Below are 23,348 nucleotides of genomic sequence, written 5' to 3'. Positions count from 1 at the left end.
ATGGCTCTGAAAGGCCTCCATTGGCACAATGCACGGTTCACTCTCAAGACCCTTAAAAGGTACTAAAGACGTCGTTACAAAGTCCATCTCACTACAGTGGTTCTAAAATAACTTTATGAATCGGCGAGAATAGTTTTTGTGCGCAAAAAAACCCTAAAAAATGACTTGTATAGTGATGACGATTTCAAAACACGGCATCATGAAGCTTCGAAGCGTTATGAATCAGTGAGTCGAATCATGATTCGGATCGCGTGTCAAACCGCCAAACTGCTGAAATTTGGCGATCCAAACTGCTCATTCGACTCACTGAACTATTCTCGTCGATTCATAAAGTTATTTTAGAACCACTGTAGTGAGATGGACTTTGTAACAACGTCTTTAGTACCTTTTAAGGGTCTTGAGAGTGAACCGTGCATTGTACCAATGGAGGCCTTTCAGAGCCATCAGATTTCAACTAAAATATCTTCATTTGTGTTCCGAAGATGAACGGAGGTCTTACGGGTGTCGAACGACATGAGGGTAAGTAATTAATGACAGAATTTTCATTTTTGGGTGAACTAACCCTTTAAGATTTCAATCAAGGCATTACAAGGAAGTTCAGAAAGTGTGCTTACTGATTTAAAGAAATAATCTACTTTGGAGTGGAATTTGCAATTTTGCAGACATGCTCAAACATTACATAGACTAAAGTTAGTTAAAAATGTAAAAAAAGGTATTTTTTAAATAAATGTGACCGTTTTGTAGTAACAATGTGGCCAGTATTCATTTTTAATAAGAGTAACTGATTTCCATATAAAGTTTACGAATGGAAGTGAAGACTGTGCATTAGATGTATAGCCATGATGGATGTTCATGTTACTGCAAGCGATTTCAGTTCTATATGATTTATATCTGCCCACATAGAGCGATATAATAAAAAAAATGTGAAAAGCTGTCAAAAATTGCAGACACTGAGTTTGATTCATGCATTGATAATCGCTCATCTTGTTCATGATATGATATATTATGCACAGCTGCACAAAAAAATCCCCTGCAGAATGTTCGTTTTTAGCAGCAAGAAAACTGATTCCTTGTCAAATTTGAAAAATCTTATTTTACTGCCAATACATCCAATTTATGATAAGATTTACAGCTACTAGTGACCAACCTTTGGTGATAAAACTGCCGTCAGTGTAAACGGAGAATTAGACTTTGCTATGCAGTATATCATGAGGAAAAGAGACAAAGATTAGCAGGTCTTTGTTATTCTACCTGATCTATTTGCTGCTTTAGTTTTTGTTCTTTCTTTCTTGGAGGGAAGTGAGATACAAAAAAGCAACTGTTAAGCAAGAGGGGGCAGAAGAGGCAGAGTCAGAGTGCAAGGAACAGGAGGAAGACAGAGGCCTTAGTTTGACGAGTGTAATTCTTTTTCATTAAGCCTGTTCATATGGAGACTGGGAGAGAGGCGCCATTGATCCTGCTGTAATGTCTATTCATTAACTTCACAGAGCCGAACACTGCTAATCAGGACCGAGCTCTGTGTGTAGCCTTCATCTATCACTCAGTGTTTGCACACACACATACACACTCATGCACACAAATAGAACAGTGTGAATTGATGTTTGTGATGAAAATGAGCTAAACCCAGGGTCAAACAACAAACACACAATTTAAAAACTACACACTGTTAGGGTTGGGTGATATATACTGAATATTTACGAAAAATTTGACATGAGTTTCGTGATATTAAACTGAGCAGCATTGTGAATATCGTAATGGTCTTAATGTGATTTTTATTTGCCCATTAAGTTTTCTAAAGACTGTGCCGTGAGCGAGTTTCATACCCCCTCCTTGTGTCATGACTATGAGAGCATTAAAACACATTTTAATAGATTCCCCATATAAACTTCATGAGATAAATAGAGTTGGGACATTTATTTAATTGCCACAAGTTATTTTTGTACAGGTTTGAATCGGTTTTATTTTCATTTAAATTATAAATAAAATAAATAAAAAATATATATATTTATTATTATATTTTATATATAATTTATATATTTATAATTTATTTTCATTATATTGTATTACTTATAGTGATTTATTATTTTATAATAATCCTTTCGATTTAATGAAAACCCCCAAAAAATTATATCGTAAAATGAATGACCTAAAAATATTTTTTTGAGCTATATCCACCAGCTTTTTTTCTGTTTTTGATTCAATTTTAAAAAGCAAGGATACACATACAAGCACAAATGCTTTTTCTACTGTTTTTTTTTTTTTCTTCTTCTTGTGTGTCATGGTGGGCTGTTTCAGACCGTTGCAGAGTCTTGTATTAGCTGGAGGTTTCTGGACCGTTGAGATAGCCACTTATCCCCCCCGAATCCTCTGCGTCTCAGGGCAATCCCACCCCACGCCACATGCCAACATCAAAGCCTTGCAAACCAATGCAACATGCCAAACACGGCCCCCATCGGCTGGTCTACCTATTTCTCTTCTCTAAAACATTTTGAGGGAATGGATGAATCTGTTGTTTTTTTCATATAGCTGTAGGGAAGTACAGGAGAGTTAGGGTTCTTGGGAAAAAGCCGCCCTGAATACAGTCCAAAAATTCAGCCTGACTGCTGCATGGATGCGCAGCTTGAAGCTCAATTGTGCTCAAACATATATTACTTTGTATTCTCTATGAATAGACTCTTGGGCAGGAGAAACTATAAACATTTGAAAAAAATACCATGCACTTCACCTTTCTGCACCCCTTTTTAAAGGCCACAGAGTATTCTGGACTGAACCTGATGGTCTTCTTTTTCTCACACATTGTTTTGCTTGTCTGAGTTGGGGAATGTGGCATTTAGAAGGAGGAATTGTATGCTACTGCACCAAGCAAGGAATGAATGTCTGTCCGTTCAACCGGCTGAAAAAGCAGATATGCCAAGGGGAATCGTGAAAAGTTTGAAAAATGAAGCAGGGAATGTAAAGGTAAATGTCACTGCATTACATCAAGAGAGGACAGTGACAACAGTGTCTTGAGAAAGGAGAGAATGTGGGAAAGTACACATGAAAAAATACAATAGTATATTATAGTAAAATTACTCTAGTAAATACTATAGTGTTTTGAACCGTACTATAGTAAATATACTACAGTAAATTAACAAAGTGTAGTAAATACTATAATATACTACAATTTACTGAAGTATCTTTACTATAGTATTGTTCAAAAACACTATAGTATTTACTAGAGTAATTTTACTGTAATTTTACTATAATATACTATAATATACTATAGTATTTTTTCATGTGGGTAAGATGACAAGGAGGTAGACAGGTATATTTTCAAGCCTTAAAGTGATTGATAATGAATTATCCTCATGTTTTAAAGGTAAATTATGTCATTTTCATGCCACCCAGAACTGCAAAAATAATGATTTTTTTCCCCCAACACGTTTCCCAAACACTTCGCTCTTCAGCCTTTGGTCGGACAGTCAGATAGCCCTGCTCTAAATTCACACCACTAGTTGAGTCAATATTGCTGTTGTCGGGCAGGTTGGGATACTCAAAAGCGCCAAAGAGGTAGTGTTTACATTTTATCAACTGGCTTATTTATAGTTCTCTTTCAGTCGGTCACGTTCGACGTACGTCGGAACTGACCGACGAATTGGGATCTGATTTCAGAGACTAATCTACTTCGAGTGTGTTAAAAACGAGCCAATGGAGATTGGCATGCGATTCACGCATTCCACGCACTGCGGGTATAAATAAGGAAGTGGAATGCTTGATCATTGCTTTTTACTTCGGAGCCGAACAGTGTCATTGCTGTGTCTACCAAGAGTGTTATTCGAGTCTCGTGAGAAGGACTGCTGTTCCAGTACGGGTGTGACGGTGCGTTTCAGCGGATGGCCGCTTCAGAGGAGATAAAGAGCTGGTTTTGTTGGTTGGCTGGGCGTTTCTGTTTCTGAGTGCTCACGCAGGCTTGCACCATCTGAACTGCGTGAGCCGCGGTCATCTCCCTGAGTGCTTCAGCACTAAAAGAGCAGTTTTCCTCTTCTAAAAGAGCAACACGGTTTGACCCTGCGTCTTTTTCAAGATGTCATTCAAACCGTGTGTTTCTGGATGCGGTTGTTTCCTGTCCTCATTTGACGGCCACGATCTCTCTCACACATAAATGTGAGATTGCGTTCGTGGGTGATCCATGCTCAGGAGAGCATGGTCACGTCGGCACGTTGTTCGTCTCACCTTTCTCGTAAGGGCTTGAGCATTCAGCGCGCCGTGTGCCGTCAGGCGCCGGCTGACAGCAGGGGTTGCTACAGCAACCAAGCACGTCACTCTGCGCTTTAGAGATGCACGGTCGAGACTATGAAACCTCAAATGGGGTTGAGTCCCTTTGCCTATTCCCCGATCTAGTTTCTTTTCTTGCAAAAGCAGGAAAAGGGCTACTTCGGCTAATAAGCCTTGGTGACCTGAGGATTACAGTGGTGCTTCCCCGCCGGGTACATCTCCGTGGGCCCCCACTCCTCTATCGCATCACAAGCATGCTGAGACTGTGTTTGTGGGTGGTTCATGTTCTCTCATGAGAACATGACCACATTGGTGCGGTGTTCGTCTTGCCTTTTCATAGGGCTTGAGCGTTCAGCGCACCGTGTGCCGTCGAGTTTGACGGCCACGTTCACTGTCTCACATGCCTGCTGGTAGCTTACAGATGGGATTGCTGGTCCTTTTAAAAAACAAGGGGACCTAGTGTTTCATTTGGGGCTCTGGCAGAGGACAGATGTCAATTGCTGCATCGGAGAGAGGGCTGTTATGCGCTGGAAATGATGATGCTGAGTTTCCCACTATAATGGTGTGTGCTCTTGCTGAATCAAATTCAGAGTTGACAGCCATGCTTTCCCGGGTGGCTGAGGCGTAGTGCAACGCGTAAATCGCCTTGCCTACCCCCGTGCCTTTTTTCCCGGATGGGCATTGGAAAAATTAGCAGTATGGAACTATTTGGTGTCAAAATATGGAACACCAAAAGGGCCAAAATCTGTATAAATTTTTTCCTCTCTCACTACCCTCTGTCCTGCATGCACGAGGGTAGTCCCGACCCAGGGGTTTTGCAGGAACTGCGTGCGGTCAGGCGATGTCCACACTAGTGGTCCAGGAACCTGGGGCTAAACCTGGCAGATATGCGTGAGTCCGACTAAGTTCGGTTCCTCAACGCCCCTGTCTGTCAGGCTGGCCTCTTCGGCGATGCCGTCGAGAACTTTGCCCAGCAGTTCTCGATGGCCTAGAAGCAGACAGAGGCGGTAAAAAAAAAAAAATCCTGATTCGCAGCGCCTCTGCCTGCTTGTCGCCGAGGGCGCCCCCCCTGCGTCCGCCTCCGCCCCTGCGAAACCCAGGCAGCAGCCTCCATCTGGTGCCGGACGTAAGGGAGGCGCCCAACCCGCTCAGGGCTTGCTAGTCTACAAGCGGGGTTCTGCCCTACTTCATTGTACCCAAGAAAGGTGGTGGGTTACGGCCAATCTTGGACCTGTGTATCCTGAATCGGGCCCTGCACATGCTCCCGTTCCGGATGCTAACGCAGAAACGCATTTTCGAATGCGTCCGTCCCCAAGATTGGTTCGCAGCGATTGACCTGAAGGCTGCGTACTTTCATGTCTCAATCCTTCCTTGACACAGACCGTTCCTACGCTTTGCGTTCGAGGGGAAGGCATATCAGTACAAAGTCCTGCCCTTCGGGCTGTCCCTGTCATCTCACGTCTTTACGAAAGTCGCAGAGGCAGCCATTGTTCCGCTCAGAGAACGCGGCGTTCGCATCCTCAACTATCTCGATGACTGGCTCATACTCGCCCAGTCTCGGGAGCAGTTGTGTGAACACAGGGACATGGTGCTCAGTCACCTCAGCCTGTTGGGCCTTCGGGTCAACCGAGAGAAGAGCAAACTCTGTCCCACACAGAGGATCTCTTATCTCAGTATGGAGCTGGATTCGGTCAGCCAGACTGCGCGCCTCACGGAAGAGCGGATCCGGTCAGTGTTGAACTGCTTGAATTCATTCAAAGGCAGGACAGCGGTCCCACTGAAATTTTTTCAGAGGCTCCTGGGGCATATGGCATCTGCAGCCACGGTAACGCCGCTCGGATTGCTTCATATGAGACCGCTTCAACACTGGCTTCATGGCTGAGTCCCGAGGTGGGCGTGGCAGAGCGGCCAGTACCGGGTCCCAGTGACTCCTTACAGCCGCCAAACTTTCAGCCCGTGGTCCAATGCTTCGTTCTCCGGGCCGGGGTGCCCTTAGAACAAGTGTCCAGGCATGCTGTGCTCTTCACGGATGCCTCCTCCATGGGCTGGGGGCCCACGTACAACGGGCATGCAGTTTCAGGTCTGTGGACGGGACCTCAATTGCATTGGCATATCAATTGCCTCGAGTTGTTAGCAGTACACTTGGCACTGCGCCGTTTCAAGGGGCCGCTACGTCGCAAGCATGAACTGGTCCGTACGGACAACACTGCGGCCGTTGCGTACATCAACCGTCAGGGTGCTCTACGCTCCCGTTGCATGTTCCAACTCGCCCGCCACCTCCTCCTTTGGAGTCAGAAGCATCTGAGGTTGCTTCATGCCATTTATATCCCAGATGCGCTCAACCGGACAGCCGACGAGCTCTCACGGCAGCCGACACCTCCGGGAGAGTGGCGACTCCATCTCTAGGCGGTCCAGCTGATATGGGACCTCTTCGGAGCCGCACAGGTAGACCTGTTTGCCTCTCCGGACTCGACCCATTGCCAGTGGTACTATTCCCTGACCGGGGGCACCCTCGGCACGGATGCACTGGCGCACAGCTGGCCCCGGGACCTGCGCAAATATGTGTTTCCCCCAGTGAGCCTTCTTGCACAGACCCTGTGCAAGGTCAGGGAGGACGGGGAGTAGGTCTTGTTAGTTGCGCCCTACTGGCCCAACCGGACCTGGTTCCCAGAACTAACTCTCTTCGCGACAGCCCCTCCTTGGCTGATTCCCCTGAGGAGGGACCTTCTTTCTCAGGGAGGGGGCACTCTATGGCACCCACATCCAGACCTCTGGAAACTCCATGTCTGGTCCCTGGACGGGACGTGGAGGTTCTAGGTGGGCTACCACAGGCAGAACCTGCTAGAGCCCCCTCTACGAGGCGCCTCTACGCTTTGAAGTGGAACCTGTTCGTTGAATGGTTCTCTTCCCACCGGGAAGACCCCCGAAGGTGTTTGGTTAGTGTCATGCTTTCTTTCCTGCAAGATGGGCTGGGGCGAAGGCTGTCTCCCTCCACCCTCAAAGTGTACATCGCAGCAATAGCGCCGTATCATGACGCAGTCGAAGGTAAGTCCTTGGGGAAGCACAACCTAATCGTCAGGTTCCTCAGAGGTGCGAGGAGGCTAAATCCACCTCGTCAAAACTCGTTACCCTCTTGGGACTTGGCTCTAGTGCTCAGAGCACTTCAGAGCCCTCCCTTTGAGCCTTTGCAGTCTGTGGAGCTTAAAATCCTGTCAATGAAGACAGTGCTTCTGACAGCATTGGCCTCCATCAAGAGGGTAGGGGACCTGCATGCACTTTCGGTCAATGAATCGTGCCTAGAATTCGGGCCGGACAACTCTCACGTTGTCCTGATACCCCGGCCTGGATACGTGCCCAAGGTTCCTACCACTCCCTTCTGGGACCAGGTAGTGAACCTGCAAGCGCTGCCTTCGGAGGAGGCAGACCCAGCCCTGGCTTTATGTCCCGTCCGCGCTCTTCGCGCTTACGTTGACCTGACTCAAAGCTTTCGGACCTCAGAGCAACTCTTCGTCTGTTACGGAGGCCAGCAGAAGGGAAAGGCTGTCTCCAAGCAGAGGTTAGCCCACTGGATAGTGGATGCTATCGTCTTGGCTTACCAGTCCCAAGATGTGTCTTGCCAGTTCGGGTTGCGAGCACACTCCACAAGGAGTGTTGCTTCCTCCTGGGTGCTGGCTCAAGAGATGCTGTGATGTAGAGCTGCGGGCTGGGCGACACCTAACACGTTCGCTAGATTCCATAGCCTCCGTGTAGAGCCGGTATCTTCCCGCATCCTCGCCCCCAGGGGCCAGTAGCACTAAGTGCCCGTTCTAAGTGTCGGCTTGCAACGCCACTCCCACCCTCTGGGCCGGATACGTGCGTCTATTGTCTCCAGTTGTGTTCCCCGGAAACGGCTAACCCTGTCGAGCTCCTCTGTCACCCCTGCGGTTCCAGACGTTGCGGCCGTCTGACGCCAGGCCTGCACCCGTATGCTTGTGAAACGTGTCCCTCATGGCAACCCCATATGTGTATTCTTCCATGGTACCTGCTACCCTACTTGGCTAGACCCGTGTCTTTCCCTTGACAGAGCCCGCTCTGTCATCTCTGGGCGTGTTCTCCCCCCCTGGAACCAGGCTGGAACCACCCCAGAGACTGCCATATGTTGCACTACCCTGCTAGGTTAGTCCTTATGTGTATTCCACCACCAATCCTTCCACTGAAGGACGTGGTTCCGCAGTGTACCATCTCCCGAGACGGGCACGCTTTCCCAGCATTATCCAATAGTCACACTGGGTGGGTTGCAGAAACAGCAGTGACTGACCTCCCTCTTTGGAGCCCTGACTTCCGTATCATCTAAGACGGCCCAGTGCGCTCAAGCAGGGCCAGCGCCCTGGCGTTTTGGTAGGGATCCCAATTCGTCGGTCAGTTCCGACGTACATCGAACGTGACCGACTGAAAGGGAACGTCTCGGTTACGTATGTAACCCACGTTCCCTGAAGGAGGGAACGGAGATGTACATCCCATCGCCAGGTGCTGTACTTCAGCTTGGGGGCCGAGTTACTAGTTCAGCTCCTCAGCAGAAAAAAGCAATGATCAAGCATTCCACTTCCTTATTTATACCCGCACTGCGGGGCGGTGCGTGGAATGCGTGAATCGCATGCCAATCTCCATTGGCTCGTTTTTAACACACTCGAAGTAGATTGGTCTCTGAAATCAGATCCCAATTCGTCGGTCAGTTCCGACGTACGTCTCCGTTCCCTCCTTCAGGGAACGAGGGTTACATACGTAACCGAGACATTTTCGTTGCATATACAACTTGCATGAAATATTTTAACATAAAAAAATTACAACTTTAAAAACAAATGAATAATTTATTATCATTAATTTTAAAGGTGAAGTGTGTATAGGCCACTAGCAGCACCAAATGGAATCGCAAAAAACAACCATGACAACCAAACATGTTTCTCAAACACTCCACTCTTCTATCATTGGTCGGGCAGATAGTTCCACCCCAAATTAACTTAACTGGTTGAGCCAATGTTGCTGTTGTCGGGTGGAACGGGATCCTCAAACAAACTGCAATGTTTTGCAGTTGAATTAAATTATTTGAAATTTGTATTCTATCCCACCATTTTTGCCAGTATAGTGTCATTGGGGAAGGGTGACTATGTCTTTCAAATTCAAATCCTTGTCAGTTGAGTCCAAAAGAGATGTTATACTACTCCACATCAGTGAAACGCATGTCATAGACCATCAGCACTGCATTTCTCTGCAAGACGTATGAGAAATGCTCAAAGACAAGGCATCAAAATGATGCCATCTGTGGGAATTATTTTCTTGTGTTTATGACAATTGCTACAATTATATTGTGAAGAGCCTGTCGATGGACATTTTCATCACTGAAATGCTTTCAGCTCGGAACTACTTCACAGAACAAAGTAAATTTTGACTTGCAGAAAGATCGGTCTGGCAAAACTGTGTTAAGGTCTTTGAGTTTAGGTTTTAGTGATTTGCAATGTGGTTGCTAGGGTGTTCTGGTTAGGGGCTTGTTTACTGCCCAAGTCAAAAGAGCCCACCTCAGCATACAGTATTGATGATACTCTAGTCCCTATATGGCTCCCTCCTTTAATGTAGGTTACAGACAGATTTTATTCAATGTTTTTGAAAGAAGTCTGACCAAGGCTGCCTTTATTTGATCAAAAATACAGTAAAACATTAATATTGTGAAATATTATTACAATTTAAAGTAAATAAAAAAAAATTGTGCTATATATTTTAAATTTAAATGTTTTATTAACAAGGTCGGGAGAAGCACGTTCAGATAATTGACACAAGTGAAGAGCACTCAGCTAATCAACAATAAGAGGTATATATATATATATATACGCAGCAGTCTTACCTCCGTTCATTGACAGTTTATCAGCAACCTTCCACCACCCCTTCTCCACACTTTTAATAATTATTGGGTTCAGGCCAAATTCGGAGCTCGAAGCCCTCCCCCCGGATAGCACGCCAAATACGCATTTAAAACTACTCTCCGTAAATGATATGTAAGTGTGAACTTGTGAATTGTATTTAGTTTTTTCAGTCTTCAGTGTCACATGATCCTTCAGAAATCATTCTAATATGCTGCTTTGATGCTTAAGAAACATTTCTTGATACAATGTTAAAAACAGTTGTGCTGCATAATGTTTGTGGAAACGGTGATCCATTTTTTTCAGCATTTATTTGTAATAGAAATCTTTTATAACAATCTAAAAGGTATTTACTGACACTTTTGATCAATTCAATGCCTTTTTGTTTAATAAAAGTATTAATTTCTTAAAAAAAATAACTTTATATAAAAATACCTTACTGACCACAAAAAAAGTAAACGGTAAAGTGTAAGTCTGTGTTAGTTTGTCTATTATGTCATCTACCTGTTGAAAACTGCAAGTTTAATCATTTAAATGAGTAATAGCACACTTTTTCTTCAATAAGCCTTGTGACTGTATCACAGTGCAGCAAGATTTACCAAAGGTTAAATCTTAAGGTTAGAGGTTTGCTGAAATCACTAAGTACTGTAGGTTTAACAATAGTAATGCCTGTCTTAGCAAAGATCACTAATAGTGAACATCTGTCCAGTATTCAAAGCCACAGGCACTCTTGTGGAAGTCTCTGTTCGTGATGGTTGCTCTCACCCAGAGAAGCTTTTAAAACACTGTGAGTGTTCAATCATACTGATGTCCGCCAACCAAACAGACCATCAAGCTTTCAGGCTTGTGTAATTGGAGTACTTTATGGCCACATGGAGTGACCACAATGACACTTATTGGGGCTCCTTGAGAGACTATGTCAAGACTCTCTGTGTAATGAGTGATTCTCATATTGTCTTCTCCATTTCTGATTTTTGCACTGTTTCTTTGACCTTCATCATAACTGCCTTGTGACTGATCCCCATCTCTTTAATGTTTGTATGCAAATGGGAAAGATAGAAAACGTCTCGGTTACGTATGGTAACCCTCGTTCCCTGAAGGAGGGAACGGAGACGTACGTCGGACGTACCGACGAATTGGGACTTTCACTGAGGAGCCGAACTTAGTGGCTCAACCTGCAGTGATGGTACAGCAACTGTGGCGACGGGACGTACGTCTCCGTTCCCTCCTTCAGGGAACGAGGGTTACCATACGTAACCGAGACGTTCCCATTCAGTCGGTCACGTTCGACGTTAGCGGACGTACAGACGAATTGGGATCCCCTATGGAAAACGCCACAGTTACTACCACTTCCAGCGCCCAGCGATGAGCCCCTCAGACCCCGATCTGATGCGGGCGGGAAAGTTCACGCAGGGAGAGTCCAAGCTGCTGTTCCGCAAGACCCATTCAGCTGACTGTATTGGATACCGTCAAATTGATTCATAATCCTTGATTGTCTTCTTAATACTCGCTTACAAACGAATACTTTCTATTATTTACAGCGTGTGAACATATCTCCGATACGATTCTCTATAAAAAACAATCGGATTGCTTTGATATCGCTACTTATATCCGAACTTCCGCTACTAGCCGTAGCCCGCTAGCCTTGCACGCGTGGTAACTTGTTTAACGTTACACCCGGTAAACACTGATAGCTACAATTCGCCATCGTAGCACTTCTGCTACAATGGCGAATAACTCGGATGTGTGTCTAATGTTACCTTTGAGTGCAGGTGAGGACACGTTCGAGCTGCATTCGGTGCAGTTGGAGTTGCAGTCGTTGGAGAGGCAGATTCGCGGCCTTCTAGACAGACAAGCTGTGCTGAGAGAGCGGCGAACGGCGCTTGAAACATCACGCGCCGATGCGCACAAGTCAGTGGATACTAACATTTTGACTCCGACCTCGTCTACTCCGCGTGTTTCTCTGCACAGGACCCAAGCACCCAGGACGCGATCATCATCCCTGGTTTCGTTCACTCCGGCACCGACACAGCGCCATGGACCCTGGGTGTTTCCACAGCGGAAGACGCGAGCCAGGACCAGAGCGAGGACCTCTCCGCCCCTCCCGGTCTTCGAGATCTCCACCTGGAACCGCTTCTCCCCTCTTCGCGAGACGGAACGCGACGCTGTGGTCATCGGTACTTCCATCGTCCGGCATGTCCACGCTACCTCAGGTAAAGGCAAGGTTATCACTCACTGCTTTCCTGGTGCTCGAGTTCTCGATGTCGCTGCGCAGGTTCCCGAGATCCTGAACGGTGACGAGCGCATCGGAGCTGTCGTGCTGCACGCGGGGACGAACGACACCAGGCTGCGGCAGACGGAGGTTCTGAAGAGGGACTACAGGAGCCTGATCGAGACAGTGCGCAGAACATCGCCTGAAGCAGCGATCATCGTGTCCGGACCGCTTCCCACGTACCGACTAGGACATGAAAAGTTCAGTAGATTATTTGCTCTAAATGAATGGTTAATGTCATGGTGTAATGAACAGAAGCTGCTCTTTGTAAATAATTGGAATCTGTTTTGGGAGCGACCTAGGCTCTTCCGTCCTGATGGCCTTCACCCCAGCAGAATCGGAGCGGCTCTTCTGTCGGACAACATCTCCAGAGCGCTGCACACCGCCATCATATGACTAGTAAGTCAAAGTCCAAATAACAGTATTTGCTGTCCTAACTTAATTGACATAAGTACCAATGTAGAACATTATATAGAAACTGTGTCTGAACATAACTGTGTAGAACATTATATAGAAACTGTGTCTATTCCTCGTTTAGTGAGGTCAAACATTAAATCTACTGTAAGATCTAGGAAAAATCTAATTGTGATTAAACCAGAAAATCATAATATTAGTGAACAAAACCAATTTTGTACTAACTTAACTGACATAAGTACCAATGTAGAACATTATATAGAAACTGTGTCTATTCCTCGTTTAGTGAGGTCAAACATTAAATCTACTGTAGGATCTAGGAAAAATCTAATTGTGATTAAACCAGAAAATCGCAATATTAGTGAACAAAAACAATTTCTAAAACTAGGTCTTCTAAACATTAGATCGCTCACACCTAAGTGTCACGTTACGCTGAAAGAAAACTGAGGTGCGAGGACTCAAGTGCAGATAGAGGATTTATTAACAAAAACAAACATAAATACAAAACAAAAACCCACGAGGGGGCAAAACACATAATAAAACATAAAATAACACAAAAAACATACCACAAGAAATCACGGGGGGAAACGGGAGACGTAGACATAACAACGTAACCACAAAGACTGTGAGCACATGGGAACTATATAAAGGGGAAGAATCAGGAGGGAACAGGTGGAGGAAATCAAACACTAATCAGATAACAAGGGGGAGGGATCAAACAATGACAGAGGCACATGGCCACACTAACAAAACCCACATGTGCACACAAGACAGGACAGGCATGTGACATAACCCCCTCTCTACGGAGCGGCTACCAGACGCTCCATCAGCCGAGGGCGGGGCAAGAAAGACAGACCAGGGAGGGACGGGAGGGACAGACCAGGGAGGGACGAAGAGGGACAGACCAGGGCGGCACGGGAGTGACGGACCAGGGCGGCACGGGAGGGACGGACCAGGGCGGCACGGGAGGGACGGACCAGGGAGGCACGGGAGGGACGGACCAGGGCGGCACGGGAGGGACGGACCAGGGCGGCACGGGAGGGACGGACCAGGGCGGCACGGGAGGGACGGACCAGGGCGGGACGGGAGGGACGGACCAGGGCGGGACGGGAGGGACGGACCACGGCGGGACGGGAGGGACTGACCAGGGCGGCACGGGAGGGACTGACCAGGGCGGCACGGGAGGGACTGACCAGGGCGGCACGGGAGGAACGGACCAGAGCGGCACGGGAGGGACGGACCAGAGCGGCACGGGAGGGACTGACCAGGGCGGGACGGGAGGGACTGACCAGGGCGGGACGGGAGGGACTGACCAGGGCGGGACGGGAGGGACTGACCAGGGCGGGACGGGAGGGACTGACCAGGACGGGACGGGAGGGACAGACAAGGGAGAAACAGAAAAGGAAGGGGAAAACAAGGGAGAGACGGGGATCACAAAAAGTTCAGGCGGCCGGGGGGGCCGGGGACACCAGCAGAGTTCAGACGGCCTGCAGAGTTCAGGCGGCCGGGACGGCCAGGGTGGCCAGCAGAGTTCAGGCGGCCGGGACGGCCGGGGTGGCCAGCAGAGTTCAGGCGGCCGGGACGGCCGGGGTGGCCAGCAGAGTTCAGGCGGCCAGCAGAGTTCAGGCGGCCGGGACGGCCAGGGTGGCCAGCAGAGTTCAGGCGGCCAGCAGAGTTCAGGCGGCGCAGGAAGAGCAGGGCGCCGGGGCGGCGCGGGGAGAGCAGGGCGCCGGGGCGGCGCGGGGAGAGCAGGGCGCCGGGGCGGCGGGGGAAGAGCAGGGCGCCGGGGCGGCGCGGGAAGAGCAGGGCGCCGGGGCGGCGCGGGAAGAGCCGGGCGCCGGGGCGGCGCGGGAAGAGCAGGGAGCCGGGGCGGCGCGGGAAGAGCAGGGAGCCGGGGCGGCACGGGAAGAGCAGGGCGCCGGGGCGGCGCGGGGCGCCCGATCGGCACCTCCGGCACAGCAGAGTCCGCCGTCCCTGATACCACCGGCACGGGGACCACCGGCACAGGGATCACCGGCACAGGGACCACCGGAACCTGATCCACCGGAACCTGATCCACCGGAACCCGATCCACCAGAACACGATCCACCGGCACAGGGACCACCGGCACAGGGACCACCGGAACACGATTCACCGGAACAGGGACCACCGGAACACGATCCACCGGCACAGGGACCACCGGCACACGATCCACCGGAACAGGGACCACCGGAACAGGGACCACCGGCACACGATCCACCGGAACAGGGACCACCGAAACACGATCCACCGGCACAGGGACCACCGGCACACGATCCACCGGAACAGGGACCACCGGAACACGATCCACCGGCACCGGGACCACCGGCACACGATCCACCGGAACAGGGACCACCGGAACACGATCCACCGGCACAGGGACCACTGGAACAGTCACGGAGCGTGCTTTCCCTCTCCTCCTCCGCTTACGGACCCCAGGGACAGGATCCACCGGAATGGGGACCACCGGAGCGTGGACCACTGGAAGGGGGTCCACCGGAGCTGAGACCACTGGAGTGGAGGCCACCGGAGCAGGGACCACCGGCGCAGGGACCACCGGCACAGGGACCACCGGCACAGGCACCACCGGCACAGGCACCACCGGCACAGGGACCACCGGCACAGGGACCACCGGCACAGGGACCACCGGCACAGGGACCACCGGAACAGAGTCCGCCGGAACACGATCCACCGGCACAGGGACCACCGGCACAGGGACCACCGGAACAGGGTCCGCCGGAACCGGGATGGAGGGAACCTTTCTCCTCCTCCTTCGTTTCGGAACCACTGGAACTGGGTCCACCGGAACAGGAACCACCGGAAATGGAGCCACCGGACTCAGGGGAGGGGCCCTTTTCCTCTGGCCAGTGAAATAATCCACCGCCTCCTCGAATGTTGTCCCCTCCAGCGCTCTCATTATGATCCAATCAAATGGTTCGTCGAGGGCATAATTGAAGAGCTCCTTAAGAGACTCATCTCTGTATCCCAGTCCTTTAGCAGCCCTCTTAAACTCCCGTGCAAACTCTCTCATCTCAGTTCCCTCTTGCCGCATAGTGCTCAGGGAACTGAACTGGACTATGCGGTCCCAGAGGGGACAGGAGACAAAAGAGGAAGGTCCTTGCGGTGACCTCCTTCTCTGCTGAGTCCTCATAGTGGTGGTTACGTTCTGTCACGTTACGCTGAAAGAAAACTGAGGTGCGAGGACTCAAGTGCAGATAGAGGATTTATTAACAAAAACAAACATAAATACAAAACAAAAACCCACGAGGGGGCAAAACACATAATAAAACATAAAATAACACAAAAAACATACCACAAGAAATCACGGGGGGAAACGGGAGACGTAGACATAACAACGTAACCACAAAGACTGTGAGCACATGGGAACTATATAAAGGGGAAGAATCAGGAGGGAACAGGTGGAGGAAATCAAACACTAATCAGATAACAAGGGGGAGGGATCAAACAATGACAGAGGCACATGGCCACACTAACAAAACCCACATGTGCACACAAGACAGGACAGGCATGTGACACTAAGGCGGTTATTGTAAATGAAATGGTCACAGATAATAGTTTCGATGTACTTTGCCTTACTGAAACCTGGCTTAAGCCAAATGATTACTTCGGTCTTAATGAGTCTACTCCACCAGGATACTGTTATAAGCATGAGCCCCGTCTGATTGGTCGTGGCGGCGGTGTTGCAACAATATATAGAGATATTCTTAATGTTACCCAGAAAACAGGTCACAGGTTTAATTCATTTGAAGTACTAGTGCTAAATGTCACGCTATTAGATGTAAGAAAGAAATCTGTATTATCTCTAGCCTTAGCTACTGTATATAGACCTCCAGGGCCCTATGCTGATTTCCTAAAAGAGTTTGCAGACTTTCTCTCAGATCTATTGGTCAACGTCGATAAAGCATTAATTGTTGGAGATTTTAACATACACGTAGATAACACAAATGACGCGTTAGGGGCTGCGTTTACAGATCTATTAAACTCCTTTGGGGTCAAGCAAAACGTCACTGGTCCCACTCATCGTCTTAATCACACACTAGATTTAATTATATCACATGGAACCAACCCAACCGATATAGATATTATATCACAAAGTGATGATGTCACTGACCATTACATGGTAACTTGCATACTGCGTACTGCTGAAATCTGTCATGTTGTGCCACGTTATCGACCAGGCAGAACAATCCTTCCAACCACTATAGATAGATTCTCAAATAGCTTACCGGATCTGTCTCAGCTGCTAAGTGAACCCAAACAAACAGATGAACTAGAGGAAATGGCTAGCAGTATGAGCACCATTTTCTCTAGTACATTAGAAATTGTAGCACCAATTAGATTAAAAAAGGTTAGAGAGAAAACTAAAGCACCATGGTACAACAGTGCTACACATGTTATCAAGAGAGAAACTCGTAACTTAGAGCGTAAATGGAAACAAACTAATTTAGAGGTCTTTAGAATCGCATGGAAAGAAAGTATGTCACGTTATAAAAAGGCCCTAAAAGCAGCCAGGGCTGAGCATCTACGCAAACTAATAGAAAATAACCAAAATAATCCAAGGTTTTTATTTAACACTGTGGCTAGACTAACAAATAAACAAGCATCGCCTGAACAAAATATTCCGTTACAGTTTAGTAGTAATGATTTTATGAACTTCTTCGCTGACAAAATAGAAAGCATCAGAAACAAAATTGTAAATGTACAATCATTAATGATGTCTTATGATTCAACCGCAATTATCGCCCCTCAAGAACTACTACACCGCTTTACAACCATAGGACAGGAAGAGCTAAATAAACTTATCATTGCATCTAAACCAACAACATGTTTATTAGATCCAATACCCACTAAACTACTGAAAGAGTTGTTACCTGTAGTGGAAGAGCCTCTTCTCAATATTATTAACTCGTCTTTATCTTTAGGTCATGTTCCAAGAATATTCAAGTTGGCAGTCATAAAGCCTCTCATTAAGAAGCCACAATTAGATCATAATAACCTAGCAAATTACAGACCAATATCAAATCTTCCATTCATGTCTAAAATACTAGAAAAAGTTGTGTCCGCTCAATTGTGCTCTTTCTTGCAAGAAAATTATATCTATGAAAAATTTCAATCAGGATTCAGGCCACATCATAGCACAGAAACCGCACTCGTTAAAATCACAAATGATTTACTTCTAGCTTCTGACCAAGGCTGTATCTCAATACTAGTTCTACTTGATCTTAGTGCTGCGTTCGATACTATAGATCATAAAATACTATTAGATCGACTTCTAAATTACACTGGTGTTCAGGGACAGGCATTAAACTGGTTTAGATCGTATTTATCAGACCGCTACCATTTTGTCTGTCTAAATGGGGAAAAATCAAAGATAACATCAGTAGACTATGGGGTGCCGCAAGGATCCGTGCTAGGCCCTCTGCTATTCTCTATATATATGCTGCCACTTGGTAATATTATAAGAAAACATGGAATTAATTTCCACTGTTATGCTGATGACACTCAATTATATATTTCATCACGACCAGATGAAAACGCTAAATTATCTAAACTGACAGCGTGTGTTGATGATATTAAACACTGGATGACGTGTAATTTTCTGCTATTAAATTCAGATAAAACGGAGGTGTTACTTATTGGTCCAAAAAATTGCCCACAAAACCTCTCACAATACAACTTTAACTTGGAAGGATGTCCTGTCGCTTTATCCACTACAGTAAGAGACCTGGGTGTTATATTAGACCGCAACTTATCTTTCGAAAGTCATATTTCATATGTTACAAGAACGGCATTTTTCCACCTTAGAAACATTGCCAAGCTACGTAACATGCTATCTATTTCTGATGCAGAAAAGTTAGTTCATGCATTCATGACCTCGAGACTAGATTACTGTAATGCTTTATTAGCTGGTTGTCCTGCATCATCGATAAACAAACTACAGTTAGTCCAAAACGCAGCTGCTAGAGTTCTTACTAGGTCAAGAAAATATGATCATATAACACCAATTTTATCATCCCTACACTGGTTACCTATTAAGTTCCGTATCAATTACAAAGTATTGCTACTGACCTATAAAGCCCTAAATGGGTTAGCTCCAGTGTATTTAACTGATCTTTTATCGCCCTACAATCCATCGCGCTCTTTAAGATCACTAAACTCGAGGCTTCTGGTCATTCCTAGGATATCTAAGTCCACTAAAGGAGGGAGGGCATTTTCACATTTAGCTCCTAAACTCTGGAATAGTCTTCCGGATATTGTTCGAGGTTCAGACACGCTGTCCCAGTTTAAAACTAGATTAAAGACGCATCTCTTTAGCCAAGCATTCACATTATAAATAAGTTTTATACTACAGTTAAATCGCACCAACAGCATTAATATTCTGAACAGCAGCTATGCTAATTATTTCCCATCTGCTTTTCTGTTGTTATCTCGGGACACTAGTCCCGAGGTAACTAGTTCGTCAGCTCCAGTTTGTATCCAGCCTCTGATGGAGACTTCTGATGCCCCTGTGATGAGACGACTCGACGCCTGTGAAGAGACGACTCAACGCCAGCGTTGTTATGGCCTAAAATAATACATGATTGATTAACTTATCCTAACATTTTTTCTTTAACATTCTCTTTTCTAACATTTTTCAATGTACATTTATGAAATGCACTTTCTGTGAAGCTGCTTTGAAACAATGTGCATTGTGAAAAGCGCTATACAAATAAATTTGAATTGAATTGAATTGAATTGAACGCTGGGAAAGCGTGCCTGTGAAGGCAGCTGCGGAAGCCACATCATGCCCAGAGGGAGTTAACATGTGGAGAATACACGTATGGGCTGGCCGTGGGCAGCACAACATACGGAAGTCCCAGGGGTGGCCCCGGCCAATTCGTGGAGGGGGACAACACGTACCTGGGACGGCAGAGGAGACTCTGCCGAGGGAAAGACACGGGCTCGCCGTAGGGAGCCGTACCGCTGAAGAATACACATATGGGACCGCCGTGGGGGTCACTACATATGGAACCCAGCCTAACACAAGTTCCACCAATGCATACGAGTGTTAGACCTGGCGTCGAACGCTCCGCCATGTCCGACTGCCGCGGGTTGCGGAGGACTCAACAGGGTTCGCCGATCCGGGGAACTCGACTGGAGCAGAATAAGCGCACGCATCCGTCTACCATAGGGGAGGGAATGGCGCAGCAAGCCGACACTAGAACGGGCACTTCGGTGTTACTGACTATGGGAAGTGAGCACACAGGAAGGAACCGGCTCTACACGGAGGCTATAGAATCTAGCGAACGTGTTAGGTGTCGCCCAGCCCGCAGCTCTACAAATATCTGTCAGCGAGGCGCCACGAGCCAGCGCCCAGGAAGAGGCAACACCCCTAGTGGAGTGGGCTCTTAACCCGAGCGGGCAGGGCACGTCTTGGGACTGATAAGCCAAGACGATGGCATCCACTATCCAGTGGGCCATCCTCTGCTTGGAGACAGCCTTTCCCTTCTGCTGTCCTCCGTAAAAGACGAAGAGCTGCTCTGAGGTCCTGAAGCTTTGCGTTCTATCCACGTAAGTCCGGAGAGCACGGACGGGACAGAGAAAAGCTAGGGCTGGGTCTGCCTCCTCCGAAGGCAGCGCTTGCAGGCTCACCACTTGGTCCCGGAAGGGAGTAGTGGGAACCTTGGGCACATATACAGGCCGGGGTCTCATGATCACATGAGAGTTACCGGGCCCGAATTCCAGGCACGATTCGTCAACCGAAAATGCCTGCAGGTCCCCTACCCTCTTGATTGAGGCCAACGCAGTCAGGAGTATTGTCTTTAACGACAGAATTTTCAACTCAGCTGACTGCAGAGGCTCAAAGGGTTCTCTCTGTAGTGCAGTTAGCACCAGAGTTAAGTCCCAAGAGGGTATGGAGGGAGGACGAGGCGGATTTAACCTCCTTGCCCCCCTAAGGAACCTGTCGACCAGATCGTGCTTACCTAGAGATTTTCCATCTACTAGCTCATGATTAGCGGCGATAGCGGCAACATAGACTTTGAGGGTGGAGGGAGACAGCCTTCGCTCCAACCCATCTTGTAGAAAGGCAAGCACAGAACCGATCGAACATCTTCGGGGGTCTTCTCGGCGAGAAGAGCACCAATCGACGAACAGGTTCCACTTCAACGCATAGAGGCGCCTCGTAGAGGGGGCTCTAGCGGAAGTGATGGTGTCAACTACCGCTTGCGGTAGGTCACCTAGAACCTCTGCGTCCCGTCCAGGGACCAGACGTGGAATTTCCAGAGGTCTGGATGCAGGTGCCATAGGGTGCTCCGTCTCTGAGTCAGGAGGTCCTTCCTCAGAGGAATGGGCCAGGGAGGTGCTGTCGCAAGAAGCACTAGTTCCGGGAACCAAGTCCGGTTGGGCCAATATAGAGCGACCACCAGGACTTGCTCCTCGTCCTCCCTGACTTTGCACAGTGTCTGCGCAAGAAGGCTCACTGGGGGAAACGCATACTTGCGTTCTTCCCGGGGCAGCTGTGGGCCAGGGGATCCGACCCGAGGGTTCCCTCGGTCAAGGAATAAAACCACTGACAGTGGGTCGTCTCTGGGGAGGCAAACAGGTCTACCTGTGCAGCCCCGAAACGACTCCAGATTAGCTGGACCGCCTGGGGATGGAGTCGCCATTCTCCCGGAAGCACCGGCTGACGTGACAGCTCGTCGGCTGCACGATTGAGCAGGCCCGGAATGTGAATGGCACGAAGCGACCTCAGATGCTTCTGACTCCATAAGGGGAGATGGCGGGCGAGTTGTGATATGCGATGAGAGCGTAGACCACCCTGTTTTTTGACGTACGCAACGGTCGCAGTGTTGTCCGTACGGACCAGAACTTGCTTGCCTCTGAGCGGAACTTTGAAGCGGCTGAGTGCAAGACGAACTGCTAACAACTCGAGGCAATTGATATGCCATTGCAGTTGAGGCCCCATCCACAGACCCGAAACTGCAAGCCCGTTGTACGTGGCACCCCAACCCGTGGATGAGGCATCCGTGGAGACAACGGAGTGCCTGGACACTTGTTCTAGGGGAACTCCCGCCTGTAGAAACAAAGGGTCCGACCATGGGCCGAAGGTTTGGCGGCACCTCGGAGTCACTTGGACACGGAGGGAACCGCTGTGCCACACCCATCTCGGGACTCGATCGTGTAGCCAGCGTTGAAGCGGTCTCATATGAAGCAATCCGAGCGCCGTTACTGCGGCTGCGGATGCCATATGCCCCAGGAGCCTCTGAAAATGTTCAAGCAGTTCAACACTGACTGGACGTGCTCCTCGGTGAGGCGCGCTGTCATGGCGACCGAGTCTATCTCCATACCGAGAAAAGAGATCCTCTGTGTGGGACAGAGTTTGCTCTTCTCCCAGTTGACCCGAAGTCCCAACTGGCTGAGGTGACTGAGCACCTTGTCCCTGTGTTCGCACAACTGCTCTCAGGACTGGGCAAGGATCAGCCAGTCGTCGAGGTAGTTGAGAATGCGAACACCATGCTCTCTCATGGGGGCAATGGCCACCTCCGCAACCTTCGTAAAGACGCGGGCGACAGGGACAGGCCGAAGGGCAAGACGCGGTACTGACATGCCCGTCCCTCGAACGCGAAGCGCAGAAAGGGCCGGTCAAGGGGAAACGAGAATGAAAGTACGCGTCCTTCAGGTCGGTCGCTGCAAACCAATCTTGGGGACGGACGCACCTGAAGATGTGCTTCTGCGTTAGCATTCTGAACGGCAGCCTGTGAAGGGACCGGTTCAAGAATCGCAGGTCCAAGACCGGCCATAACCCGCCGCCTTTCTTGGGTACAATGAAGTACGGGCTGTAGAACCCGGACCTCATTTCGGCTGGAGGGACCGGCTCCATCGCGTCCTTCGCCAGTAGGACTGCGATCTCCGCCCGGAGCACGGGGGCGTTCTCCTTCGCTACTGGGAAGTGAACGCCTCCAAACTTAGGGGGACGCCTGGTGAACTGAATCGCATAGCCGAGTCTGATGGTACGGCCCCGAGACGGGCTGGGAAGCTCTAGCCAGGCTTCCAGACACCGAGCAAGGGGATTAACCACAGACATACCCGCAGCGGGGCAGCGACGCGGAATGCAGGGATCCGACTCGGACGGCATGGAGCGGCCCGAAGTGGGATCTGAGTGTGCTGTGCAACACTTACCTGCATCCGCGGAGGGGGCGTGCGAGTGTGGGGAGGCCGCTTGAGTGCGTTCCCACAGCCAGCGCCCCCTGCTGGCGAAGGGAGAGGCGTCTGAGGGTGGCGAGGCATGGGAGCGTCGACCACCGCCAAGCACGCTCCCAAATGAAGGAGGGGCTGAGCGTGGCAAGGCTTTGTGGCGTTGCGCACGGTCTGCCTCACCTCCTTCCTCAGCGGGGAACAAGAGTGGCGAGGCATAGCGTCGCGCACTGTTGTCCACGCACCGCTGAGAAGAGGGGAATGAGAGTGGCGAGGCTTTGTAGCGTCACACACTGCCATTC

General features: G+C 48.9%; 1 protein-coding gene across 1 annotated transcript in view; it reads right to left on the bottom strand.

The window, feature by feature from the left end:
* rtn4rl1a (reticulon 4 receptor-like 1a) overlaps nt 1-16,000 on the bottom strand; it is a gene marked incomplete at both ends in the record, with an annotated part of 89,827 nt that extends 73,827 nt beyond the window's left edge. The window contains 2 exons of the mRNA XM_079805209.1: nt 14,780-14,881; nt 15,563-16,000. Coding sequence (XP_079661335.1) covers nt 14,780-14,881; nt 15,563-16,000 — 540 coding nt within the window. The remainder of the gene's footprint in view (nt 1-14,779; nt 14,882-15,562) is intronic.
* Between the last annotated feature and the right edge of the window lie 7,348 nt (nt 16,001-23,348).

The sequence above is a fragment of the Gobio gobio genome (assembly GCF_949357685.1).
Source record: "Gobio gobio genome assembly, chromosome: 22".
NCBI classification, from domain to species: domain Eukaryota; kingdom Metazoa; phylum Chordata; class Actinopteri; order Cypriniformes; family Gobionidae; genus Gobio; species Gobio gobio.
This window is presented reverse-complemented; position numbering and strand designations above follow the sequence as displayed.